Below are 27,387 nucleotides of genomic sequence, written 5' to 3' on the forward strand. Positions count from 1 at the left end.
GAACCGACACTGCAGGGAAGCTGGGGCTGTCCCAGGAGGACCACAGTGGCGTACGGTGGCTTGCTCTGAGGACCACTGGGCACAGTGGGCTGGTCAATACCTCACTGCTGTGCAGGTGGCCCATGGGCCTCTGTGTCAGAGGGGGTGTGGTGGTGGGAGGGTTCAACAATGATCTCTGGGAGAGGTTAGCATAAGGCTGAAGGCCTCCTGGAGGGAGCTGGGGGCCAACACAAGCCCCCTAAAAGGCCCTCAGAACCCCTAGACAATTCCCAGGCAAGAAGCATGGGAGTCTGCCTCAGCCTCCTGTGAACTGAGCCTAACCACGCAGGCAAGTTTCCCCCAGCCTGTCTTGTGCCTGCTGAGGGTTTTCTGCTACTTTTCTCCTCCAGCTCACTTGCAGCCAAGATATTGCTGCCCCATAGCAGAGGGCCCTTCCTGTAAGGACTCAAGACCCTCTGGAGCCCTACTGTGGTGTTCATCCCAAGCACTGGCCTTAGACAAGAGGCAGATGCCACCAGCCTGTGACACCCTTGCAGTAGAATGCCCTTCCAGATCCCCGTGAGGGTCCAGGGTAGGGATGTGGCTTAACTCCTCTTCAGAGCTCTCTAGAGGAAGTCCAAGACTCAGTAGAACAAGGCTGAGGAGGTTTGAGAGCCTAACACTAATTTTTCTGGGTCCTGAGATAGGGTTTGGAGTATGGATGGGGGTTGTTCCTACCTGCCCCAGAATTCATGGAGGGTTTGAAACCTATAGTCTTATTCTGGGCCTAGGAGAGGTGAGGGTATCCAGAACTACTATGGGCCCCTGTTTAGGCTGGTGGAGGTCTGTACCTGAGGACCAGACATAATGCCATCCACAGGCCCATCCACCACTGGAGGTCTGGCTGTATCCCCTAGCTCTGCTGTCCAACATGGTGGTTGTGGACAAAGCCTGTCTCTAGGGTACATCTAGTGATGTCTGCAGCTGAGGGTGAGGTGTTTGCATGGTTCCTGGCTGCTAGAGCAAGGAACTTCTTGGCCAGCCCTACCAGCTGCATGGGCTCTGGGAGCTGATGACCTGGGGCCTAGCTATGCCTGCCTGGAACAATCCTAGAGCCCTGCTCCTGGGCCTTGGCTTCTGAGGTGTCTGAGGCTTGGGCTGTAGTTCCAAAGGTGCCAGTTTTCCCCTCAGTCACCACACAGGGGCAATAGAGAGTAGGCAAGCCTGTTCAACTGAGTTGAGCCTAGGTGACAGTGGCCAGAGATGTCCTTCTGGTGGACATACTGGGCACACCAGGACCACCATGAAGCACACTATTCCACACTTCCCTTCCCCCCAGTTTGGGGTTGGAATGAACTAAGAAGTATTTTATTGGCAGAGGGTAATGGGCACTATCCAATCTTCTGAAGTGCTGTCTATGACCTTAGTGTAACCTACGCCCTTCCTTGTGGACAGTGTCCCCAGTTGCTGGCGTGTTGTCCTCTTACTGTAGTCTGGGTAATCCTGTCTGGGTGACATCTGCCTCCTGTACATGCCATCTAGGGGCCTGGGCCCTGACTAGTGCATTGCTTATGGGAAGTGATCTGGCTGGGGAAGACAGGAACTGTGCACAGAGAGGTTGTTAGGCAGCAGTGTGAAAAGGTTGAAGGTGGGTGGGCAGCCTGAATGCTAGGGTGGGCAGGAGGCCTGGGTGGTCTTTAGCTGGGTGGTGTTTGTCCCACTTGGGAGGCCTATGGCCCCCGTGTCTCCTCGGTCCGGGCCCTGGGCAGGGAGCAAGCGGCTGGCTCTGGCCCTAACCTGCCGTCTGGGTGCTGTCTGTCTGTTATGTAGCCCTGTCAGTCTGCTATAGAGCCGGACCGGGGGCGGACACCGGCGAGGAAGGTAAGAGCCGACCTCTGCAAGGAGGGCATCCTCGAGTCTGTGTCCCTGGGCTGGGGCGGGCGACGCTCATGGTTATATCCTGGACGGGCTGCCTGCATGCCCGTACCTGCGTGCCCTGCCAGCTGGCTGAGGGGGCTTCCCTATGTTTGGCCTGCAACCCAGCCTTGGCTGTGACCCCAGCTCCAAGGGGTGTCCTGCTTGTGCAGGGAGGTCTACAGTGGGCTATGAAGGGCCATATGGCCTCGGGACCTAGAGGACAGGACCCAGACTGAGGGCAGTGGCCTCTGTCCCTCCTATCCTGGCTGTGTACTGTGTCCCTCTTTTTTCTGCCTCTCGGCCTGCTGCTTCTGAGGCTAATTCTGGCTGATTCTGGACACCATGTCCTCTTCTGGCTCTGGTGCCTGGAACCCTGTTTTCCTGGGTGCCAGGATATCTGTGAGGCCCTGGTCAGAGCTCTTGGGCTGCCTAGGGGTGGGCAGAGGATGTGCCAGGCAGGGAGGTGGCCCTCCTGTGCTTGGTGCCCTGCACGCTAGAGGCTAGAGTTAGTAGTTGGCATATGCAAGGCTGGCTGACCGGGCCTCTTTGTCCTCTAGGGGAAGTGGAGGAGGAGGTGGAGAATCCAGAAATGGTGGACCTGCCTGAGAAACTTAAGCACCAACTGCGGCATAGGGAGCTGTTTCTGTCCAGGCAGCTGGAGTCACTGCCTGCCACCCACATCAGGTAGCTCCCACGGCCCCCGCCCAGAGCTCTGCTTCCCGCTCCTCCTCCACCTCTTTGTCCTTTTCTTCCAGGGGCAAGTGCAGTGTCACCCTGCTCAACGAGACCGAGTCACTCAAGTCCTACCTGGAGCGAGAGGTGAGGCCTGTCCCCTGGCTTGGGCATGGTGCCTGCTCTCTTCATTGTACTCTGGCCCTCCCTTCCTATAGCATCTCCTACACCAACATTCTGAGAGGAAGCCAGCCTGTATCTGCTGGTCATTTCTAGGTGTCTTGTGGGAAGCTCCTCCTGGGTTCACATCTTCCCAGATGTCCTCTGTGAGGAGATCCCCACTCTAGAGGAGGATTTGGTTGGCGTAGGTAGACATTCCTTCCTACCTTGCCAGGACTCCAGTAGTGGGCCCCTCCTCATTTCCCTCCTGACGGCTTATAAGAGGCTTGATGGGTCTCATGATGGAGAACCCTACATAGGTTATTTCTTGGTTTTGTTTTTGTTTTTTTTGAGATAGGGTCTCACTCTAGCTCAGGCTGACCTGGAATTCACTATGTAGTTTCAAAGTGGCCTCGAACTCACTGTAATCCACCTACATTATTAATGAGATTAGAAGCATGCACCACCATGTTCGGCTTTTTTTTTTTTTTTAATTTGCTTATTTGAGAGCAACAGAGAGAGAGAGAATATATGAATGGGCACACCAGGGCCTCCAGCCACTGCAAATGAACTCCAAATACATGTGCCACCTTGTGCATCTGTCTTATGTGGGTACTGGGGAATCGAGCCTTGAACTGTGGTCCTTAGGCTTCACAGGCAAGGGCTTAAACACTAAGTCATCTGTCTAGACCCCCCCCCCTTTTTTTTTTTTTTTTTTTGTTTTTCGAGGTGGAGTCTCACTCTAGCCCAGGCTGACCTGGAGCTCTGTAGTTCCAGGCTGGCCTCAAACTCACAGCGATCCTCCTACCCCTAGTGCTGGGATTAAAGGCATGCACCACCACGCCTGGCCCTGCATAGGCTACTTCTGTCCCCAGTCTGACATGGCCCTCAGGGCTTCTGGCCTTGTTATGACATTGCTATACTTGTTCCAAGTAGTTCTTAGTTAGGGTTACCCTGTACATTGTGGGACGTTACCCACAGATGCTACACCACAAAAGTATACCTGTCCCTAAGAAAGCAAAGTCCCTGAAGATATTTTGGGGCATTGCTTCTGGAAAGGTCAGGTTTCTGAGGCTAGATGGGCTACAGCAACTGCACATGCCATTTTTTTGGATGATATGGTGGTTTAAAGAAACATTTGGGGGCTGGAGAGATGGCTTAGTGGTTAAGGCATTTGCCTGCAAAGGCAAAGGACCTCAGTTCAATTCCCCAGGACCCACGTAAGCCAGATGCACAAGGGGGAGCATGCGTCTGGAGTTCGTTTGCAGTGGCTGGAGGCCCTGGCGTGCCCATTCTTTGTCTCTCTCTCTGCCTTTCTCTGCCTCTTTCTCTCTCTCTGTCTCTCAAATAAATAAATAAAAGTAAAGTAAAAAAAAAAAGAAAGATTTGCAAGTCAAGTAGGGGACAGGTGTGTCCCCTAGTCTGGGACTGACTCCTTCAGGGCATTGTTGCCTCAGGGTGACTATGGCCTCCAGTTCCCATGTTCAATTAGCTTAGCCCAATTTAGGGAGTGCCACTGACACTTAGGCCTTGATGGATCCAGGATGGCAGACCATGTTCTAAGCTTAGTCTTATACTTCTCATGCATATCAGAGCCTACTCTGCGGGGTTGCCACCCCATGTTCTTGGCCATAACCCCACTGCTGCCACAGAGCCTTCAAACAGCTGAACATGATAGTCCAGTGAGTGCTACATGAGGCTCTGCAGGGCCAGGAGTCTGGGAAGTCTTGAAATCCACAGCAACCATTCTCCAGACAGCCAGGTCTGCAGAGGGGCCACAGAAGAACCCAGAACAGACACTGTGGCTGCTGCTAGGAGTGTTTCCACAGGGGAAGGAGGACTGCTGCTTTCACTTTGGAAGGACCTTGGGTGACACCAAAGACCAGGAGGAGATACAGACATTTGTTTGTAAGCCAAAGGCTGGTTGTGGAGTAACAGACACAGGGACAGTCCCTGCAGTGTGGGGTGACTGAGACAGCCTAGGCAGTGAGTTACCAGCTGGTCCTAGTGTTCTGTTTTGTTGCAGCTTTTTTTTTTCTTTCTGTTTTTGTTTTTTTTCGAGGTAATGTCTCACTCTAGCCCAGGCCGACCCGGAATTCACTATGTATTCTGAGGGTGGCCTCAAACTCATGGTAATCTTTCTACCTCTGCCTCCTGAGTACAGGGATTAAAGACATGTGCCACCATGCCTGGCTCCAGGCAATGTCTTCTTTTACATATATATTTATTGATTTATTTGAGAGAGAGAGAGAGAGATACAGAAATATGCAGGTAAAGAGAAAGATAGAATGGGTGCACCAGGGCCTCCAGCCACTGCAAACAAACTCCAGATGTGTGCGCCCCCTTGTGCATCTGGCTTAACGTGGGTCCTGGGGAGTCAAACATGGGTCCTTTGGATTTGCAGGCAAGCACCTTAAGTGCTAAGCCATCTCTCTAGCCCCCATGTTTTCTTAATTCAAAGAAATAGTAGTGAGATCTGAACACAGTGACAGGTTGGATAAAGAGCCAGGTAGAGCAGGAGAGGAGTCGGGGCAGCTCTATAGCCTATTGGGCTGGTTGGACCCAGGACAGTGCAGCTCTCATTGTCAGATCTTGTTTGTATGGTTCTTAGAGTAGTTTTCAGAGCACTAGGAGGAAGTAGGATGGGGGCTGGAAAATGGCAAAGGAATTGAGGATGTTCTAGTTACCTTTAAATTGCTGGGACCAAGTACTTGGCTAAAATACCTGATGGGAGGAAAGTTTTTATTTTGGCTTAGTCTCAGGGGGAAGCTCTGTGACGGCAGGAAACACAGTACGAGTAGAGGCTGAACGTCACCTCTGCCACAGCAGGGGAAACAGCAGCAGGAGAGTGAGCAAACGAAACTGGCTATAACACCCCAAAGTCCACCCCAACACACCTCCAGTAAGGTACCACTTCCCAAATTGCCGTCAGCTGAGAACCAAGCATTCAAAACACATGTGCTTATGGGGGACACCTAATTCAAACCACTACAGAGAGCCATGGTATATAAACATGGGGCAATAGGAACCTAGGTCGTGTGGAGAGCCCAGGCCAGGAGCAGGCCCAGGAGGCTCAAAACAACTGTCTCCATGATCTTTCTAGAGAATAGGACTTAGCTTAGAGCATGGAACAGGGAAAGGCTGTGTTGTATGTGTTTGGTTCTGAATAGAGCCAAGTGGCCAAGGTCTGAGTGAACGTAGACTCAGGACAAAGAACTATATCTGCCACGAAGACTGGCAGTTGCTCTAGTGGCCGCTGTGTGTACCACCTCTAGAGCATTTAGGCCTTTCTGTGCTTTTACTTGCCTATTCTGTTGGGTTTGTTACTAGGTACCTTGACTTTTGTGGCTCTCTCGAATGCTTTCAGATTATTGCTGGTGATAAGAGGGCAGGGGCTTTTTGTGGGGTGGGTCAGGCCAGCAAATTCATGGCTCATCACCAGTCAGTTCCTAAATAGGTAGAGTCCCTCCCAGTTCTCACTGCACTCTTCCTATTGCTGTAGTGACTTCTATCCACAATCATGGACACATATACTTCCTCCCCCAGACACAGGCTGGCTGGTGGGGAGCAGCCAGCCACTGAGGGCTTGTCTGATGCCTCCATCCTGTGTGATGTCTTTCAGGATTTCTTCTTCTATTCTTTAGTCTACGACCCACAGCAGAAGACCCTCCTGGCTGATAAAGGGGAGATTCGAGTAGGAAACCGCTATCAGGCCGACATCACGGACCTGCTGAAAGAAGGTAGGGTTAGGGTTAGGTCACAGCAACCCTGGTTGGTAACACCCCTTTGCCAGATAGAGACTTTACCTGGTGCTTCTGGCTGTGTCTTACATGTATGCCTACACACATTCACGTAGTGAGATGCTGGCCAGGCATAGCTGTCCATGGAACAGGGAATGAGTGCTGGGATTATAGTTGTGTACCACCACACCTGGCTCGTTACAAGTGTAAAGGGTTTTCTCTCCAAGGTGTTTCTTTGGAGTGAGTTCCCTGGGGTTTGGGTTCCTGTGTCTGTTCTGTGCTAGAGGCTTGCTGGGGGCTGAAGGTAGGCATAGTTGCATGGCTACTGCTATGGCAGACGTGTTCACAGGCTCTGACCCGGCAGCCAGAGACTGGCCGGTCCCTTCCCACATCTGCTTCTTCAGCAGCCCTGGCAGGATAGTTTTATCATCCTGAGACTTTGGCCTTCATATCGCTCTCTCTCTTTAAAAAAAATGTTTTATTTATTTATTTGAGAAAGAAAGAGAGAATGGGCATGCTAGGGCTTCCAACCACTGCACACGAACTCTAGATGCATACACCCCCTTGTGCATCTGGCATATGTGGGTCCTGGAGAGTCAAACCAAAATCCTTTGGCTTTGCAGGCAAAGGCCTTAACTGCTAAGCTATTTCTCCATCCCTGGCCTTCATCTCTCTCTCTTTTTTTTTGGGGGGGGGGTTGAGGTAGTATCTCACTCTAGCTCAGGCTGACCTGGAATTTACTATGGAGTCTCAGGGTGGCCTCAAACTCACAGCGATCCTCCTACCTCTGCCTCCCGAGTGCTGATTAAAGGTGTGTGCCACCATGCCCAGCTTGGCCTTTGTGGATGCTTGTGGATCTGCCCCCTCGTAGCCTTGCTGGATTTGAGCTTCTAGGAGGTGGCTGTGGGTTGTGGCTCAAGTCCCTTTTCCACGTGTGCTTCTAAGTGAGGATGCAACTGTATAGTTGTCACAGCAACTATAAGAGTAATCTATGGCATTTGTGAGCGTTCTATGTGGAAGAATAGTGGCATTTTAGGCTTGCAGTGTGGCAGTTTGCTGGAGCACATGTGGGCTTTGGGGAAAGCACAAGGTGGATGAACAATAGCTTTATTACACTTATGGGGCTGGAGTTGGGTCTAGATTCAGGCCCTTGGGTCAAAATCAGGATAACCCTGAATTTCCCCTACCCTCCTGCTCCTCTGCCACAGTAACAGGCTATATGGCTGAAAAGCTCTTTCACATACGGCCTTGCCCAGCAGCCACCCTCAGCTCTGGTCAAGCCATGTATTGCCTTATCTCCCCCCACCCTTTTTTTTTTTCCTGCTGAGGTAGGGTCTTGCTGTAGCTTGGAATTCACTATGTAGTCTCAGACTGGCCTTGAACTCACAGTGATCCTCCCACCTCTGCCTCCTAAGTGCTGAAATTCAACATGTGCACCACCACACCCTGCTATTTCTATTTATTTATTTTGAGCAGGGTCTCATTATGTAAATGTGGCTGACCTGGAACACACTGTGTAACCCAAACTGGCTTTGAATTTACAGCAGTCCTGCCCTGGCCTCCTGAGTGCTGAGGTTGCAGGTGTATGCTTCCATACCTCTCTAGCTCTGTATCTGTGGCTGCCAATGATCTTCCCGACTCCCTGATTTTCTTACCTATCCCACTGGATTCCTGTCTGTCTCTGAGTGGCTGCAGCTCCCTTCTTTGTGTTGCTGGCCCAGGCCTTGGCTTAGTGTCCTCTTGATGTTGGAACTCATCTTTGCTGCTGCTGATCTCTGCTGCAGTTGAGGGTTGTTGTTCACTTCAGGGTCTCCTGGGCCTTGTGGATTCCATGTGGCTGGACTCTGTCTTCTCTTTTCTTCATCTCCCTGTGCCTTTTGGGTTCCTGAGTCAGCCTAGCCTGACCCCACCCATTGCACAGTAGTGGTGACAGAACCTCTTTAGTGATGTCTGATGGTCAGAGGAGGGTCATCCCCCACCACAGCGAGCTTTGGAGGCCTCACTCATTATGTTGACCTCTTGTCTTTTGGTGTGGTTACTTAGTGACCTTCACAGGGGAACTGGGGATCTGTTACTTCTGTTTTCTTATTTTAGTATTTTATTTATTTGGGTGAGAGAAAGAGAATGAGAATGGGTGTACCGGGGCCTCAGCTACTGCACACAAACTCCAGATGTGTATGCCACCTTGTCTATCTGGCTTATGTGGGTCCTGGAGAATTGAATCTGGGTCCTTGGGCTTTGCAGGCAAGTGTCTTAGCAGCTAGGTCATCACTTCAGCCCTTTCTTCTATTTTTTTTCTAGCTGACATTCAGTATGCTCCCTCATTTTTCTGCTCAATTGTGTGTTTATATATGTATTATTTTGGTTGTTTATTTTTAGTTAGTTATTTGATAGTGACAGACAGAGAGAACGAGGCAGATAGAGAGGGAATGGGTGCATCAGGGCCTCCAGCCTGCAAACGAACTCCAGAAGCATGTGCCACCTTGTGCATCTGGCTTACGTGGGTCTTTGGGAATTGAACCAAGGTCCTCTGGCTTTGCAGGCAAGTGCCTTAATTGCTAAGCCATTTCTCCAACCCATGTGTGCGCGTGTGTTTAATTATTTTATTTAATTAGTTTATTTATTTATTGTTTTTGTCGAGGTAGGGTTTCACTCTAGTCCAGGCTGATCTGGAATTCACTATGTAGTCTGAGTGTGGCCTCGAACTCATGGTAATCCTCCTACCTCTGCCTCCTGAGTGGTGGGATTAAAGTCGTCCGTCACCATGCCCAGCTTTAACTTATTTTATTTATTTATATAAGATAGAGAAAGAGGCAGAGAGGGAGAGAAAGAGAAAGAAAGGGCACACCATGGCCTCTAGCCACTGCAAACAAACTAGATGCATGTGCCACCTGTGGGTCCTGAGGAATTTAACCTGGGTCCTTTGGCTTTACCAGCAAGCGCCTTAACCAGTAAGCCATCTCTCCAGCCTTTATTGGTATTTTCTATGGTTATATTTTTCTCTGGGTACTCCCCTTCTTCTTCCTTCTTTCTCCCCCTTCTTCCTTCTTCTTCCTTTCTCCTCCTCCCTCCTCCTCCTTCCTCCTCCCTCCTTTTCCTTCCTCCTCCCTCCTTCTCCTCTCTTTGTCCTCCTCCTCTCTTCATCGTTCTCCTCCTCTCTTCATCCTCCTCTCTTCTTCCTCCTTCTCCTCTCTTCTTTCTTCTTTCTTCTTCTTCTTCATTTGTTTTTAGTTTTTCAGTCCTCTCTAGTTCAGGCTGACCTAGAATTCACTATGTAGTCTCAGAGTGGCCTCAAACTCACGGCAATCCTTCTTCCTCTGCCTCCTGAGTACTGGGGTTAAAGGCATGTACCACCGTGTCTGGCTCTTAATGAATGTTTTACTTTTTCTTTTTCTGTAGCCTTCTGTTTTGTCCGAACGTAGTACCTAGTTTTTCTGAGACTATCTTGCAAGGCTGAGGATAGAACCCAGGGCATCACACATTCTTTACTTCATTTTACATGTTACTCCCTTCCCCTTCTGGTATTTATTTATTTGGATTTTTCAAGGTAAGGTCTTACTTTAGCCTATGCTGGCCTGGAACTCACTCTGTAGTCCTAGGCTGGACTTGATATTATGGCGACCCTCCTTCTTCAGCCTAGGGCTAAAGTTGTGTGCCATTACACCCAGCTTGCCCTTCTGCTTTTATATTGTTTTAATTAATTAACTAATTAATTGATTTGAGAAAGGGAGAGAATGGGTGCACCAGAGCCTCTGGCCATTGCTTTTGAACTCCAGATGCATGGGCCACTGGCTTTATGTGAGTATGGAGGAATTGAACCCAGGTCCTTAAGCTTTGCAGGCCAGTGCCTTAACTGCTGAGCTATCTCTCCAGTGCACCAGGGCCTCTGGCCACTATATTTGAACTCCAGATGCATGCACCCCTGGCTTTATGTGGATACTGGGGAATTGGACCTACATCCTTAGGCTTTGCAGGCAAGCACCTTAACTGTTGAGCCATCTCTCCAGCCCCTTATTTTTATTCTTAATTAATTTATTATTGTTTGCTTTGGGATAGAGGGAGAATGGGCACACCAGGGCCTCGGGCTACTGCAAACAAACTCCAGATGCATGTGCCACTTTGTGCATCCTGCTTTATGTGGGTAGTGGGAATTTGAACCTGGGCCATCAGGCTTGTAAGCAAGCACTTCAACCACTGCCATCTCTACAGCTCAGCCCTTCTGCTTTTTATTCTTTGTCTCTAGTGCTGGTTGGTTCTAAAAATGAAGTGCTAAACTGAGCTGGGTGGCTGCTGTGTGGTGCCTGCCTCACCAAGGTGCTACCTCTCACTCTGGGTGCTAGAAGCTGCCCTCTCTGTCTGCTGACCTGCCTTTGTCCTGTGGCTGACTTCTTCACCCAATCCCTACCACTCTGTAGCACTCTAATGCACGTGCAATGCTTCTAACCCAGCCAGAGCCCAGCCAGCTGCTAACCTTGTGCTGGTATAATGTAGCCTCTTCTCCAAGCAGGCTTGGCCCTGGGGTTACATAGCCATTGTATCTGCCTTCCTAACCTGTTCCAGGGGAAGGGTCTGAGGGAAGAAACAGAGGCCTAAGCTGTGAAATTCACATGAACTTAGATTGTGTGGAAACCTGCAGAGATGGAGAGATCTTGCTTGGAGCATCTTCCCCAGGGAAGTCCTGTATTCAGGTCCTGGGGCTGTCTCCTCTGCACCACAGGCCACTTTCTTGGGCAAAGAAGGGAATCTCAGGCCTACTATAGTGGCTTCCTTCATCCCAGTACTCTTGTGGCCTTCTGGCTTTTGACCTCTGGTGCAAGGGGCAGTGGCCTTCCCCGCCCCCCTCCCCAACACACACAGTGTCCCTTTTGAGTGATACGAAATTGCATATCTGCCTTCAGTGCATTGGAAATTTCAAAGGGAGTGTAAATGACCTTGGTGAGCAGTTTAGGGTCCAAGTCAGGCTTTGCTCTCTGCTTGGGATGATTGCCAGGCATTTTTTGGGAACAGTATCTCTGCTTGAAACCCTAGAATACCAGGGTTTGCATGCCTTGGTCCCAGGTGAGGGGAGCAGTCTGCATCACTCACCCGTAACACTGGGAAAATCCCACTGTGCTAGAAGCACAGGGTGGTGCTTCAGAATCCAGATGTCAACTGAGACCTCCAGGACCTCTGCTGAAGATCAAGACCTTCAGTCCTCATGGCAGTTCCCATTAAGTCTGTTGTATTCCTCTGCAGTGCTGGGCTTCAGACCCTAGCTTCAGTGACTCACTTATCATGAAACCAAACCTTCCCTGGACTCAGGGCAAGATCTGGAGACAGTAACTCTTGGTTAGGGTCAGGAATGTTTTCTTAGAGCTGTCCAGCCTTGCATTACCCAGAGAGCTTACTTAGTGCCTGGATGTAGGACTTGACACACCCTACAGTGCCACAAGCACACAGTACATGGCTGCCAAGGGCCAAAGGGGAGCTGATTGGATCTGCTGTGAACCATGAAACTTGATACCTTCACTAAATTATGGATACGGTCCTTACCCAGAGAGTCAGACAAAGAGCGATTGTAGGATTTCTCTTGGGGCCTCTTCCCTCATCAGGCCTGTCTGGGATCATGACACTACTCTCCTAGGGAGCTCCCTACACCAATGTATATTCTTTGTGAGTAGAAGGTTATTTCATCTGGAACTGCCCCAAAGTTCACAGTAGAAGAGGTCTTACTATGACACCAGAGCCCCCAGCACATTTAGGATTTTCCATGGACAGCCAGACCTGATGGGCCAGAATGGAGCCTTGGGGCAGCAAGAGAGTCTTGGGAGATAGGTTTGTGTCTCCTTGGTAACAGTGTCCAATAGCCTTGGTAGGACAGTTCCACCGGGATACTGGTAACCTGCTCACCCAGGCCTCCTCATTTTCTGACTGCATAGTACTCTACTTGAAACCTCCAGCCATGGCATGTGCAGATGAAGAAGCCAGTCATGTGTCATGCATGCCCTAGAGTACGTTTGTGGCCGTGTTCTGGTCTTCCCCTCCTGTGGAAGGTCCAACAGCTCTTCTCTATCCTGGAACCTCCCAGTACCTGGCGCCATAAGACTGCGGGGGCTGATGGACCCTTGGCTCCAATGTCAGGCTCTTCTTTATAGCCTTTGCTGACCTCCCCAAACCACACTTCTTCCATGTAGGTGAGGAAGATGGCCGTGACCAGTCCAAACTGGAGACCAAGGTGTGGGAGGCCCACAACCCGTTGGTTGACAAGCAGATAGACCAGTTTCTTGTGGTGGCCCGGTGAGTTCCAGGCACCAGGGGCAATGGGGTATTGTCTGGACCTTGGAACAAGATCACAAGGGACTCAGCCTGGGGCCCTGCAGTGGATCTTAGGGATGTGGGGTCTTAGTTTTCACATCAGTTCCATGACTAGATCCTTCCCCAGATGAACATGTGGTCCTTGGAAGCCGGGACTGTTCCTGGGTCTCTGCAGATGCTGGGATGGGTGTGCTTGGGTGGCTGGGCCTGTGTTCTCATTAAGTACTTTGGGGTTGTCCCCACCACTGACATTTCTCTTAGGGCTAAGCTAGGACTGGGCCAAGGGGTTCCTAGCTCCTGCTTTACAGGGTGTGAGGAGGGCAGAAGCTGCTTGGACGGAGACTGAGCCCCACAACTAGTGCTGAGGCTCCAGACCTACCATGACCCAGGATGGGGGGGGAGGGTCCTGCTTGTCTTTGCTGCAGGCTCAGGGTCCCCAGCACTGAGGCATAGCCTGATACAGTGCTCTCCACCAGACATCTGTGGGTGTAGAAGATTCTGTCAATAACACTCTGTATGTTTCTTGCCCCCTGGCATATTTACACATGGAGCTTATGTGCTACCAAGATGCCCCCACAGTTTCTGCCCTGGGCTTCATGAATACTGAGTCCCAGGGGTTCTTTGTTGGGTCTAGGTTCTGCCCAGGTTACCACCAGGTAATCTGCCTGGTGGGATCTAGTCCCCTTGGTCTGCTTTGATGGTCAGTGTCTCCTTTTCCTCAGCTCTGTGGGCACCTTTGCACGGGCCCTGGATTGCAGCAGCTCTGTGCGGCAGCCTAGCCTGCACATGAGTGCCGCAGCAGCCTCCCGAGACATCACCCTGGTGAGTGGGCTACTGCCACCTTCCCTCATCTTCCAAGATCCAGCATCCACCCAGGCACACAGGACCCTAGGGGGGTATCTGTCTTCCTGAACTCTAGCCTCTTCCAGACTTGGTCATCATATGCTAAGGGAGTTAAAGAAGGGTCCCCATTAGGGGCCCAGACAGCCAGTGGATTGTCATCTTAAGATCTGAAGGTGGGGGGTCATGTCGCAGGTACAGTTAGGGCAGCCTAGACCCAGGGGAGTCCTCCTGTCTTGCAGTTCCATGCCATGGACACATTGCACAAAAACATCTATGACATCTCCAAGGCCATTTCGGCGCTTGTGCCACAGGGCGGGCCGGTGCTCTGCCGGGATGAGATGGAAGAGTGGTCCGCATCAGAGGCCAACCTGTTTGAGGAAGCTCTAGAAAAATATGGGAAAGATTTCACGGATATTCAGCAGGATTTTGTAAGTGTCATGGGTAAGGTTCTGGGAGTGGCTGGCTGGGCCCCATCTCCCAGTAGGCTGTGGTAGGCACCCATCAGTGTGCATGTTATAGCTGGTGCTTTGCACCCCTTTCTGGTATGAGTCCTAACCTTCATCATAAGTGTGTGTGGTGGGCCTAGAGCATCCTCAAGGGGAATTACAGCTGCCTGAATTTATTTGTTTTTGTTCTTAATTAAACTTAGCTTCCTTCCTGTGTGAAGGGAAAACCTGCAGGTTCTTCACTATGAGAGAGCCTCTGTCCTCAAGGTCCCCTTCCCCCAACTTCACAAAGGATTGAGGTGTTAAAGTTGACTGAAAGCCAACAGAGCACCTTAAGGAAGAGTATGTCTGGGCATGATGAGGTGACCAGGATACACTGGGCTGCCATTCATTGTCCATGTGAACAACATCGAAGTAATAACAAGGCTGGGTACAATAGCACTTGCCTGTAATCTCAAGACTCAGAAGGCTGAGGTAGGAGATTGCTACTAGGTTGAGCCCAACCTTGGCTACATAGTAAAGCCTCAAACAGCACTAATAAGAAGCCCAAACCAGTCTACTCAGTGGTAAAGAAAAATGAAGTTATGAAATTTGCAGAAAAATGAATGGATCTGGAAAGTATTATACTAAGTGAGGTAACCCAGGCCCAGAAAGCAAAGCGCCACATGTTCTCTCTCATATGTGGATCCTAGCTACAGATGACTGGGCTTCCGCATGAGAATGAAAATACTTAGTAGCAGAGGCCAGTAAGTTAAAAAGGAGACATAAAGGGTAGAGAAAGGAAGGGAGGAGGGTACTTAATAGGTTGATATTGTATATATGTAATTACAATGATTGTCATGGGGAGGTAATATGATGGAGAATGGAATTTCAAATGGGAAAGTGTGGGGGTGGGAAGGGAGGGAATTACCATGGGATATATTTTATAATCATGGAAAATGTTAATAAAAATTTTTAAAAAAGGAAAATAAATAAAATTAAAAAAAAAAACCCAAAAGGAGCCCAAACCAGGATGGCCCAGCCAAGATCACACACAGTGCCAAGGATGCAGGCACAGACTGGAGGGCTGCAGGCCTAAAGGAGAAGCCCCAAGGAGACCCAAACATCGGCTACTTCCTCACTAGCCCATAGTACCATAGCACCTGGCCTGTGCCAGACAGCTTTGTATTTGACTTAGCCAACAGAATGAGTGAAGCCATCTCAGACAAAAACTATAGCAAGAAGAAAGAGATGGGAAGAAAGTGCAGCAGTATGGCTTGGAACAGAGCTGACAGCACTTGAGAGTTGTTCACCTGTTGTAGAAAAAGGCCTGCTGGCTGGAAGATCAAGTGAACCAAATACAGAACTTTTGAGTGCTTGAACTCTCCAGCAATTTCCTGCTGGGGTGTGACACAACCAGCTAAGAACTCTGCATTCTTTACAGAACACTCAAGCTTGGCTTCTTGCATATCTCTGCGCCATGGAACACTCATGCGTTTAATCAAAGGATGTTGGTTGTATGGATAAGATAGGTAAATACTAGAAAAGCAGAAATTTTATAGGTGAGGCTTTCTAACCATGCCATTAGACTAAGAACTAAAACTCTAGCCTAGAAGTGTAGCTCAGTGGTAAGGCACTCTGAGGAAGGCCCTGAGTTTGATCTCTAGCAGCCAAAAATCAACCCCTCAAGCCTTTGAAGACTGCAAGTTTCATGTTCTTAGCTTGTGACCCAGGAAAAATGGGGAGGAGTCATGATGTAGCTCCAGACACTATTGCATCACAAGAGGGAAAACACCTCAGCCCAAGGGCCAAAATTAAAGACTGGTGAGAAGGACAGAATATATGGAAGGAAGTCCTATGGTTAAATTATACTCAGCCTAGAGAAGAAGAAAATTTGGCATTCTGGTCAAGGTAAAATGCAGTATTAAAATGTAAACTGGAGGGCTGGAGAGATGGCTTAGTGGTTAAGCGCTTGCCTGTGAAGCCTAAGGACCTCAGTTTGAGGCTCAATTCCCCAGGACCCACGTTAGCCAGATGCACAAGGGGGTGCATTCACCTGGATTTCGTTTGCAGTAGCCTGAGGCCCTGGCGCACCCATTCTCTCTCTCTGTCCATCTCTGCCTCTTTCTCACTCTGTCTGTCGCTCTCAAATAAATAAATAAACAAAATAAATAAATAAATAAACTGGAGCCTGGCATGGTGGCGCACACCTTTAATCCCAGTATTCTGGAGACAGAGGTAGGAGGATCACTTGAGAGTTTGAGGCCACCCTGAGACTACATAGTGAATTCCAGGTCAGCCTGGGTTAGAGCAAGACCCATGCCTCAATCCTCCCACCCCCAAACAAAAAGTGGTGGGCTGGAGAAATGGCTTAGTGGTTAAGGTGCTTCCTGGAGAAACCTAAGGACCCAGGTTCCATTCCCCAAGACCTGTGTAAGCCAGACGCACAAGGTGACACATGCTTCTGGAGTTTATTACGGTGGCTGGAGACCCTGTCACACCCATATTCATTCATTCATTCATTCATTCTCCCTCTCTCTCTCTCTCTCTCTCTCTCTCTCTCTCTCTGCCTTCCTCTATCTCTCTCAAATAAATTAAGTTTAAAAACAAAATAAGCTGGTGCAGCAACCCCTTGTCCTGTCTTGGCCTCTCTTGTGCTGCTTGAGCAGGACACATGAGAATAGTAACTTATAATAAATAGAAAGGCTCTGGAAGCTGAGAAGTCAAGGGTGGAAGTCCTGCACCCAACAAGGCCCATTGTGCTACATCATCTCGACAGAAGACAGAAGGGCGAGAGTACACAAGAGTCTGCTGAGCCTGTCCTTTCATCTTTTATCAATAGGATAGTGTCCTGGAGTCCTTGTTGTTTCCTTCAGGACCCAAACAGACACAGTGGCACTGTGTCCCAGCATGGGTTTTCAGGGGAAGGTCAAGCCACACACTTCCTCTGGGCTTGCCAGGTTTGGCACTATGCTTGAGGGTCCTTGCCTGTCATGACTCCATTAGTGGGGGCCCGATAATAACATCCCAGCACTGCCCCAACCATACCATCCTCTCTAACTTGTCTGGGCAGTAGCCCTTTTCTTGCCGCCCCATGACCTGTCCTTTTCACCCCAGCTTCCATGGAAATCACTCACCAGCATCATCGAATACTACTACATGTGGAAGACCACCGACAGATACGTCCAGCAGGTGGGCTGACCCGCCACACCACACTTGCCCTGTCCCTCCACAGCCCCCCTTACTAGGACCCATCCAGCTACACTGTATCTGTCCTATCCCTCCCCACAGACTTCTTACAGGCCCCAGGGTAGAGAGGAAGGAGTTGGGGGTCACTAGAAGGAGGATTCAAGGCTGAGATGAAAGGATGTTGTAGGCCCTGGCCAGCCTCATACCCCCATTCCCCAGCACTGGGCCAGGCTGGGAGAGCCAATTCTGTCTCAGGTTCCCTTACACATTTGAGGATAACTTTGCATGCATGTTCCCCTTCCTGTGGTGTCCCGACTGTGATCTGGCCAGACTATTGACCTGTGTGACTCTGTATTTTGTTTTAAGAAACGTTTGAAAGCAGCTGAAGCAGAGAGCAAGTTAAAGCAAGTTTATATTCCCAACTAGTAAGTCTTGTCCTTGTGTCCCCGGGTACTTGCTGCAAGTGGCAGTGGTGTGGAGGTCTGATGGGCCAGGTGGCCCCTTGGCCTAGTCAGGGAAGCTCCCAGAGTCTCCCTCTCCAAGTGTGGGTTTGCTCTAGGTTATAGGCTTTTTAAATGGGGAGAGTGGATCAGTATTCAAACCCTTTTGGCCCAGGGTACCAGCTGGGCTTAATGTTTAGCACACTGGGATGTGGGGAATGGCAGCCACTTCTAAAGGACAGGTGTCTGTTGTGATGTGGCCACCCTAGGGCTGCTGTGACTGATCCTTCTCCCCCATCAGTAACAAGCCAAATCCAAACCAGATCAGCGTCAACAGTGTCAAGGCCAGTGTGGTGAATGGCACAGGGACGCCAGGCCAGACCCCGGGGGCCGGCCGGGCCTGCGAGAGCTGTTACAGTAAGTGCTGTGCTTGGTACCCATCCCAAGCAGCAGAGGCCACCAGGGATGCCACTCTGTAGCTGTGGTGCTCAAGTGGCCTCTGAAGCCCCCCGTAGCCAAACCTGGGAAGACCTGCCAGAGGTGGTGCTGCAGCAGTGGTGGGTGGTTTGGGAAAGTCCCTCAGAAGTGGGAGGGAGGCTCAACTCAGGGCCAGCAGATGGGGTGGCTGCGGTGGCGGTGGGAACACTGGGATGCTCTCTGCACCGTTGGTTCTGCTTAAGAATCCGTCTATTTCCAACTTTGTTGTCCGTAGCCACACAGTCTTACCAGTGGTATTCTTGGGGTCCCCCTAACATGCAGTGTCGCCTCTGCGCATCTTGTTGGACATATTGGAAGAAATATGGTGGCTTGAAAATGCCAACCCGGTTAGATGGAGAGAGGCCAGGACCAAACCGCAATAACATGGTAAGTCGAACATGCCCACCACCTGCTGCATGTTGGCTGCAAGTCCATGCCTCTGGTCATGGTGCTGTGTTGGGGCGGTGTGCCCCATTCCACAGAGTCCCCATGGCATCCCAGCCCGGAGCAGTGGGAGCCCCAAGTTTGCCATGAAGACAAGGCAGGCTTTCTACCTGCATACTACCAAGCTGACACGCATTGCCCGGCGTCTGTGCCGTGAGATTCTACGCCCATGGCATGCTGCACGGCACCCTTACATGCCCATCAACAGCGCAGCAATCAAGGCTGAGTGTAAGTCATCCCCCATTTCTTCCCCTGGGTCAGAATGGACCTGGTCCAAGCCAAATATTCAAGGTTGGGGTACAGGTGAGAACCTTGGCTCTTGGGGGACCTAGCCCTTCACCCTACCTGTTCCCTTTGCAGGCACAGCACGACTGCCTGAAGCTTCCCAGAGCCCACTGGTGCTGAAGCAGGCAGTGCGGAAACCCCTGGAGGCTGTGCTCCGGTATCTCGGTAAGCTGGGGCGCGGGGGTATCAGGCACAGCTTCCTAAGCCTAACCCTAGCAGCTCTGTTTCGGGAGTACTTGGTGGTCATTGAAGCTGCCCTTTTTTTTTTTTTTTTTAATTATTATTTATTTGAGAGCGACAGACACAGAGAGAAAGACAGATAGAGGAAGAGAGAGAATGGGGACCTGGGGAACCGAGCCTCGAACCGGGGTCCTTAGGCTTCACAGGCAAGCGCTTAACCGCTAAGCCATCTCTCCAGCCCGAAGCTGCCCTTTTTTAAAGGCTACCTTGTACTAAGCCAGGCTCAGATCACTGGAGCCTGTGCTACTTCCTGTCCCCTCCCAGTCCTGAGGCTCAGCCCCCTCAGGCCTAGCATTCTTTTGCATACCCAGCAGCCTTGTGTCCCCACTGTGGTTTTGGTTGGGCGCAGGCTGACCTGCAGGGCCTCCAGGATGGGATGGTTACCTGCTGCTCGCAGGGAGGCCTCTTCTCCAGCCAAGTCCCTCTACAAGGGCAGCCCAGGCCTTTGGTAGGCGGGAGGTACAGACCTGTCTAGCAGTATCACAAGTGTAGGCTGTCACTTGTGTGAGTCTAAGAACTGGCAAAGCAAGAAATAGTGCATTTGAAGGTTGGGCCAGACACTTGGGATAGGGAGCCTCACAGTAGATGGGGTTTGTGTGGGCTCATGAATCAATCCTCTAGTGTGGAGGTAACTTTCCTAGGAAGGACATTCCAGACCCATGATCTAAGTGTGCTCCATGTAGACACAAATGGCTCTGGCATGGCTCCCTGTTCTGGTCTGGCCTCACCCTTGTTCCATGGGATGATGGGGCCAGTGCCAGAATCAGCCTTCCTTAGGGAGTGTCTGGCCAATGGCCAGTCTGCTGCCATCAAACCTGGTGGCCTGGACATGGAGGCTGTCTGATGGGCTTGCTGTGTTTATGAGCTGTGTCTGGGTCTTGTAAGCTTCTGGCAGTCACCCAGCCATCCACTAAATGTTCAAGGCACTGGGCTGGGTGCTACTAGGCTGTTACTCCTGCTGGAGAAGGTCCTGGATGCCCCAGCTTCCTTGGGCCCTGGTAGCATAGTAACTCTCCCCTTCTAGCCTAGTCACAGTACCTGTGCTCCATGTGGGGCCTCAGAATAAGGTGTCAATACTGTAGGGAGTGCCTTCTCCCTGCACCAGTATTCCTAGATGAACTCTTGCCTCTGCTGTTCCCACAGAGACCCACCCTCGACCCCCTAAGCCCGACCCTGTGAAGAGTGCATCCAGTATGCTCAGCAGTCTGACCCCCGCTAAGTCAGCCCCCGTTATCAACAATGGCTCCCCCACCATCCTGGGCAAGAGAAGCTATGAGCAGCACAATGGGGTGGATGGTGAGTCTGGCTTCATTGGTGGACCTGGTGAGGAGGCTAGGCCCAGTATGCCAGGAGAAGAAGTGCTGGCCCGGGGCTCCTCATGGTCCAGGGCATGGCTGTCCTAGTTGATGGTGTTTTTTTGTTTTTTGTTTGTTTGTTTGTTTTTCCTCTCTCTTCCATCCCTGGGCACTGCCAGGCAACATGAAGAAGCGCCTCTTGATGCCCAGTAGGGGTAAGGTCTGGGGTGGCTAATGGTGGGGTGCTGTAGCCGGGCGCTGTTGTGATGCCTGTGTGTGCTGTCTGCTCGCACAGTGGGTGGCTCAGGGCACATTCAAGGGCAGTCCACACAGGCCTAGGCCACAGCCCAGACCACTACATGCCTCTTGATTTCACTTGTGACTTGACGGAGAGCCCAGGAGCCCTGGTACTCTGATCCTTGGTCCCTCCCAGCCTTCAGTGGACTGTCCTTGCATGTGTGGCCCTGGTGCCCCCACTGCCATCGCGCTGTGACTGCCCGCATGCCCGCAGCCTTGCTCATGGAGCCCGCTCACACTGCCTGCAATACTTTGTGCGCCCTGCCTGGTGGGGACAGCAGGACAGGTTGGTGCCTGGACTTGCATATGGCCTTGGTGCCTTCCACCTGAGGATTGGCTCAGACTCTGGGCTGTTGGAGTAGAAACAGTAGAGCCATGGCCCCATATAGGGAGGAGGGATAGCATGTAACCTGGATATCATCAGTATGGAGAGGTGATATTTAAGGCATGGGCAAGATCTGTGGGGAGACCTGGGGCACTAGCCAGCATGAGCCAGTGCAGGCCTCACCCTACCTAACAGGAAAGGGGTCACAGGGCAAGGTGAGGGCCAGGCCTGGGACCCAGGAGGTAGCAGTGGCCATCCAGCTATGTACTTCATCCAATCAGGCATGTTCTTGCACAGCCAGCCCAGTGGTAAGGTGACCTCTGAGGCCCTTTCTTTGCCTGTGTCCCTCTACCCCTGCTATCTGGTGGTGGGGCTGGTCTTGGTGTCTGTGTCTCATGAAGCGGAGCCCAGGAGCAGCCATCTCAGACCTTGCCCCTGGCCTCTATAAAGAGCAGGTCACTCCCACAGAATTGTCCAAAGCTCAGGGCGAGGATCCGGAGGTACATTCTGCAGTGGGTATCCAACCAGGATGTAATGGAAGCCCATGATCCTGTGGATTGGCCTGGGAAGATCAGGCTTCCAGGTCAGAAGTGGTCATCCTGAGGCACTAAGTCCAGACTTAGATGCTGGAGGTAGTCTGGGAGCTGGCTGCATGGAGACATTCTCAGCCTTTTGAGGGTGCAATGGGCAGCCACAGGTCTGGGTCTGGGTCTGACACAGGGATGCAGATGGGAGCTCTGGGAGAGGCACTAGTCCCCAGCACTCTGGGTCTTAACTCACTAACCACTGCCCTGTGCTGCCTGCTGCTCCACCCCACGGCTCGGCTGCCACAGTGTGTGCCACTCACTCTAACTCTAGTATGTGTCTTCTCCCTTTGCCACCTCGTCACTCTGGCAGGCACTTACTTGGGTAAGTAGCTCTTGTGATAGTGCTATCCATGAGTGCAGGGCTGGGATCCTTAGTAGTGTAAGCAGGCTGTCTGTCCAGGTGGTGCTGACCAGGCAAGAGCTAAGTGAGCTAAATGCGAAAGGCTAGGTCGAGGACCCAGCCTGCATAGGAAGCAGCTTGTAAGCAGAGGTATAGGACCGGCTACTACTTTAATCCTGGCATTCTGGAAGCTGAGGCAAGAGGGTCCTTGTAATTGGGCTACATATTGAGATCCTGTCTTGACAAAAAAGTGGGAGACCTCAGCTGAGTTTGGGACAGGTAGAATGCCATTCCCAGACTCTGTAGAGTTAAGGAATCCTGTCCTGTCCTGTGGGGGCCAGGCCACCCAGTGACCTGTGCCTGGCACATATGCAGGCAGGTCCAGGAGGCATCAGCACTTCGCAGGCCTACTTCCTGCTCAGGTGCATTTACCACCCAGCCCAAGGTTAGCCTCTTGCCTTTACTCCAGCGATGTCCCAGTCCCTCTTAGGTCCTTAGTCTGCAAGCATGCTATTATAGTCAGGAACTTTCAGTGTCCTACCCAGCACCTGCCAGAATGCCTGGGCTCAAATGGTGGTGTGGCTGTGACCTAAGCCCCAGGCCCTGGTCACAAGCAGCTCTGTCTTTGGAGTGTGAGTGGCCAGCAGGCAATGGGCTGTCCTGAGAGGTGTTGGCATTTTGCTATTTTTATAGCACTGGGCACTGCCTGGTTACTTTGGGTATAACCAGACTTCATCTGTCTTGGCTCAGTGAGAAGTGGGTAAGTGGTCTACCTTGTGCAGGCAAGTGTCAGATCCAAGACACCTGGCCTTCTCCTGGAGCTCAAACTACTGTCTTTTGCTAGCTGGTATCCAGTGATACTCAGAGCCTGCAGAGCTGTGGGGCCCCACGGGTTGAGCTTTTTACAGCATCTTCCAGGCCCTCTTGGGTGTAGGCTGGCTTTATTTTAGGTGATGGCCTCAAGAGGCTGTGTCCCCACTCTGGTACCTGTGGCCTAGGCCTGGTGTGGAGGCACTGTAGATGCTGGACATGCTTTCCCTGCCCACCTCACTTGGTGTTTTTTTTCTTACCAGGTCTGACAAACCATGGGCAGACCAGGCATATGGTAAGAGGGTGGCCAGAGATGAAGTATACTCCTATTTGGTCACAGATCCCTCAAGCATTAGGGGGGGTGGCAGGCAGCCTTACCAGGTACCATGAGGTAACATCTGGGAGGCCTTGGCCAGACCTTGGAGATAGTACCAAGACCAACACCTTTGGCCTGTTGGGACTTACTCCCTGTGCTAGGTCTGCTGGTTGTGGCTCCTGGAGCCTGGATTCCCCAAATGCAGTGCACCTAGGCAGTGGTTTATAAGGTGGGGCCCACACAAAGCACTGTTCCCCTCATTCATACTTCTTGTTTACCACAGGGACCAAGTCGGAACCTCCTGCTTAATGGAAAGTCATACCCCACCAAAGTGCGCCTGATCCGTGGGGGCTCCCTGCCCCCTGTCAAGCGGCGGCGGATGAACTGGATTGATGCCCCAGATGATGTATTTTACATGGCCACCGAGGAGACCAGGTGAGGGTCTTACTGGGGATGGGGCGGGAGGCCTGGCCACCATACTCTGGCCCTTACCAGCCTGCCTCTGCTTATCCACAGGAAAATCCGCAAGCTGCTTTCATCCTCAGAAACCAAGCGCGCTGCTCGCCGGCCCTATAAGCCCATTGCCCTGCGCCAGAGCCAGGTCCTGCCACTGAGGCCACCCCCACCTGCACCAGTCAATGATGAGCCCATCGTCATTGAGGACTAGGCATTACCCACCCTTTGGCCTGCCCGGGCCCCTCCATCAGCCCCAGAGTGTCCCACAAGGTCTGTGCAGGCCAGGTGGCCTCCTTCCCTCACCAGACTGCTGTCTGCCCCACCCTCTGTTTCTGTAGTGCCCCACCTCCCGCCCTCACTTGCAGAGAAACTGCTCCTCAGGTGGACACACACGTGGGGAAAGAAGTGCAGTCTAACTTATTCCAGGACGCCGAGGAGTCGTTTTTAGCTTTGTGTTTACTTTCTGGCTGGAGCAGAGTTGAGGACCGCCCTGGGCCTTGTGCTGCAGGGCCTCTCACCCGGGTCGGCCCTGAGGTTTTGTTGTGTTCTGTTGAAGGTGCCATTTTAAATTTTATTTTTATTACTTTTTTTGTAGATGAACTTGAGCTCTGTAACTTACACCTGGAATGTTAGGATCAGTGCGGCCAGTGGTGGCCAAGCTGCCTGGCGAGGTTGGCCCCTTGTCTTTTCAAGTAATTTTCATATTAAACAAAAACAAGGAAAAAAATCACATAAAAAGCAAAAAACCCAGCCAGCCCTTCTCTGTGTCTTTTGTTTCCAGCCCCTGATTTTAGGCCTCAGGCCCACCCTTCCCTAACTACTAGAAGACCCCTAAGGCTTTGCTTGGCAATCTGGGACCAGGACACCTCTTCCTAGAGGACTCCTGGGCCCAACAGGTAGCCCATGCTGATGTCTTTGGTCTCTGTCATTCTGAGATTAGCTCCTACAGACTCCAGACCCCTGGCCCACAGCCTACTGCCCTTCCAGTAGGGGTCAGGGTCAGGGTACAAGGACCTCCACCTTAGGAGCTCTGATGAATCTTGTCTATCCACCAGGGTCTGATGCTGCATAGGGAGCTGAGCCTGCGTCAGGCCCCATGACTTCCCCACCAAGTGTCACTTGGGTCAGCCTGCCCCAACTCTCTGCCCCTAGCAGATCCTTTCCCAGATGTCTGAGGCTTTCTGCCCAGTCACACCCATCCCAGCAGGTGTGCTTTTCCAAAGTAATAATTGCTCAAATTTTGCTCAGAAATCCTATCTCAGCTTTTCCCCTGCACCTACCCTTGCAGGCCTAGAGACAGGTGTTGGCCTGGCCAGCCACTGGAGGAAGGAGGCCTGACTCTGGATGACCTCTCAGCTTCCACTGGGAGGAGTCATCCAGCCCCTCCCTGGAAACCATGGGCTCTTATCCTTCTTTGGGTTCTGCCTCCTTTACCCCACTCCACACAGGCGCCTGTGATGTGTGGAAATCTCAGCCAGGAGATTAAAATAGAAACCACTTCTGTTCCCGCCTTGGAGACAGATAAGGGGGCATCCTGGCCTCTTTCTGCAAGCCTGTGATGGGGGCCTATCAGACAGGCTTGGGTGTCTGGGACAAGTCTGTGGCATATACCATACCCATCCTCTCAGGGTCACTGGGTTCCCTTCCCCCAGCTGATCCTGAGCTCCATCTGTGTGCCCAACTGCCCCAAAAAAGACCTTGAGGGCCTCTAAAGCCTCTTCAAACTGAAGGTCTGCAGGAAGAGCAGGGACTATCAGCTCAAGCAGGGTGAAGACAGTCCTTTCCATCCTAGAGTCCTTACCCTCCTTAGACACAGGGTCATCTCCTCAAGGCTGTTCTTTTCTGGAGACATGTTGGATGAAAAGATATTTCCAGGTCTTGGTCAAGAAATCTGTCCCAAGGGCAAGAGGGCCCCTGAGGAAGCAGGTCTCATCCTAGTCTCATCCTTTTGCCCTGACCAACTTTAACCCCCTAGCTATAGTGTCCATTCCAGGAGCAGGTAAAACATGGCTTGGGCTGCATGACCACTTCTGGATGCTTAGAGAACCAAGGCAGGGCTGAGAAATGGGGAGTGGGCACAGGCTAAAGGAAAGCATGGTTCTATCCTCCCAAAGCCTTGCTGATGAGGAAAATGGGCATTCAGGATGGCTGGACAGTCATTCTCTGAGGGGTTAGGTCTGGCCTGCAGACCCATCCTGGAATCACCCTGCATACCCTACCCTGGCCAAGGCCTCACTTGTCCATCACCCAGCCCTGAATTCCCTGCACCAGATCTGAGACCAGGCTCCCTGCCCTGCATGACAGTTGAGAGCACCTCAACTCATGCTGGGGTCCTAGTGGACGGACACAACCATCTGGCTTGGCCAACCGGGCTCTCCACTAACCTGACCCAATAACCTGCCATCGTTCACACCTACCATCCTGCCCTGGCCTGCTCTCCATGGCTTTAAAGGTGGAGACCAAGGCCACTCATTCAGCCCATGCATCTTCTGCCAGGCCCAGAATAGTCTCATGACACAGGGAGTTTCCACCTCTACCCAGAGCAGCAGAATAGGCAGGACAAGAACAGCCAATGGGCTCTCCTGTCCCTCCACACACCGTCCCCTTCCCAACCTGGGTATCTGTGCAGTACTGAATACTCCTCTGATGCCACCCCTTGGAAAGGCCCCACCCATATCCATTCTTCTGACAGGGCTGGGCACACTCAAGCCCCTGTCCTTTTAGAAGACACATGTGCCCAACCAGCCCAGTCTTCCACTGCAAATATCAACGGTATGATGGTGCCCAAGGGTCCTCATGATGAGAAGGAAGTTGGAAAAGGCACATTAAAGGGTGCTACATCAGGGTCAGGGCTCATAACTCCAGCCTGAGCAAGGAGCCTTGCTTATATCCAGGAAGGAACTGCTGAGGCCTCCTTGCCTTGCCTCCTGCCTTGGCTGGCACATGTCCAGTGGTGCTCAGGGGGAGCTGGTCAGGCTGGTCAGTCAGGCTGGTGGGGGTGGGGGGAAACGACATGTTTCTGAGCTGTTGTCACCATGGAAATAGCAATAGCTGCAGGAAGTGTGTGTGTACGCAAGGAAGAGGGAGGGACCATTCCAGGGAGCCATGGTAGGCCAGGATTCACCAACATGCCTAGCAGCAGGAGCCACTTGGTCCCAGTCCTTGGACTGGGCAGATGCATCAAGCAGAGGAAACAGGTGTCTAGCATAAAGCAGTGAAGACAGGGTAGGAGGGGTGTCCCCAGAGACAGTTGGCTGCACTGAGTCAGGTCATCAGGACTTGGGATAGGTAGGAGGGAGTGTTTGTCAGACCCAAGGCTCAGGTGTGACCAGAAGTCTCAGAGAAGGGCCTGTGGGTCCCAGAATGGAGGAAAGAAAAGAGTGGGACATTGTGGGGTCCTTAGTGCTGGCAGGGTATGATTGGCAGGATCCTTGGTTCTTCCGCCCTGCCAGATGCTTTGGGGGCTAGGAGTCAGAGGCTCTGGGGCGAAGAGGAATGCCAACAGCAGTCCTGGGCGCAGGGCGTGTATCCCAAAACACCTGGCGCGCGGAGAACCCGAGCAAGTGCCCCATTCTTCCCAGCGTGGAAGCGCGAAGGGAGGAGCCTTAGGGTCCAAGTGCCCTTGCCGCCCCTGGAGCAGGTTTGGCCGCCTCCGCCCCGCCCCGCCATCCCAGAGGTTTCCTGCGCTGTTTTTGGAAGCGGCGGCGCCTCTGGGCGAGCCGCGCCCACCCGCCTTCAGCACCACAGACAGGACCGCGGCGCCCCGCCCGGAATCCGGCGCCCAGCGCCGCGGCCGTCGCTATGGAAACAAGGAAACAAAGGGAGGCGACGGCGGGAGGGGTGGGGGCTGGGAGCTG

General features: G+C 51.9%; 1 protein-coding gene across 8 annotated transcripts in view; it reads left to right on the plus strand.

Moving 5' to 3' along the window:
• Nucleotides 1-24,280, plus strand: part of Mta1 (metastasis associated 1) — a 54,157-nt gene extending 29,877 nt beyond the window's left edge. The window contains exons 4-22 of one of the 8 annotated variants that reach the window (XM_045153988.1): nt 1,810-1,860; nt 2,454-2,580; nt 2,652-2,715; nt 6,350-6,467; nt 12,641-12,743; nt 13,484-13,583; nt 13,844-14,032; nt 17,147-17,221; nt 17,585-17,643; nt 17,960-18,075; nt 18,371-18,522; nt 18,618-18,807; nt 18,940-19,029; nt 20,248-20,400; nt 20,579-20,614; nt 21,919-21,930; nt 23,022-23,053; nt 23,358-23,509; nt 23,591-24,280. In XM_045153988.1, coding sequence (XP_045009923.1) covers nt 1,810-1,860; nt 2,454-2,580; nt 2,652-2,715; nt 6,350-6,467; nt 12,641-12,743; nt 13,484-13,583; nt 13,844-14,032; nt 17,147-17,221; nt 17,585-17,643; nt 17,960-18,075; nt 18,371-18,522; nt 18,618-18,807; nt 18,940-19,029; nt 20,248-20,400; nt 20,579-20,614; nt 21,919-21,930; nt 23,022-23,053; nt 23,358-23,509; nt 23,591-23,741 — 1,970 coding nt within the window. In that variant the 3' untranslated portion in view covers nt 23,742-24,280. Of the gene's footprint in view, nt 1-1,809; nt 1,861-2,453; nt 2,581-2,651; nt 2,716-6,349; nt 6,468-12,640; nt 12,744-13,483; nt 13,584-13,843; nt 14,033-17,146; nt 17,222-17,584; nt 17,644-17,959; nt 18,076-18,370; nt 18,523-18,617; nt 18,808-18,939; nt 19,030-20,247; nt 20,401-20,578; nt 20,615-21,918; nt 21,931-23,021; nt 23,054-23,357; nt 23,510-23,590 lie in introns of those variants that run through there. The other 7 variants (XM_045153989.1, XM_045153990.1, XM_045153992.1 and 4 more) reach the window with 7 other exon arrangements.
• Nucleotides 24,281-27,387: the final 3,107 nt, after the last annotated feature.

The sequence above is a fragment of the Jaculus jaculus genome, chromosome 7, assembly GCF_020740685.1.
Source record: "Jaculus jaculus isolate mJacJac1 chromosome 7, mJacJac1.mat.Y.cur, whole genome shotgun sequence".
In the NCBI taxonomy this organism is placed as follows: domain Eukaryota; kingdom Metazoa; phylum Chordata; class Mammalia; order Rodentia; family Dipodidae; genus Jaculus; species Jaculus jaculus.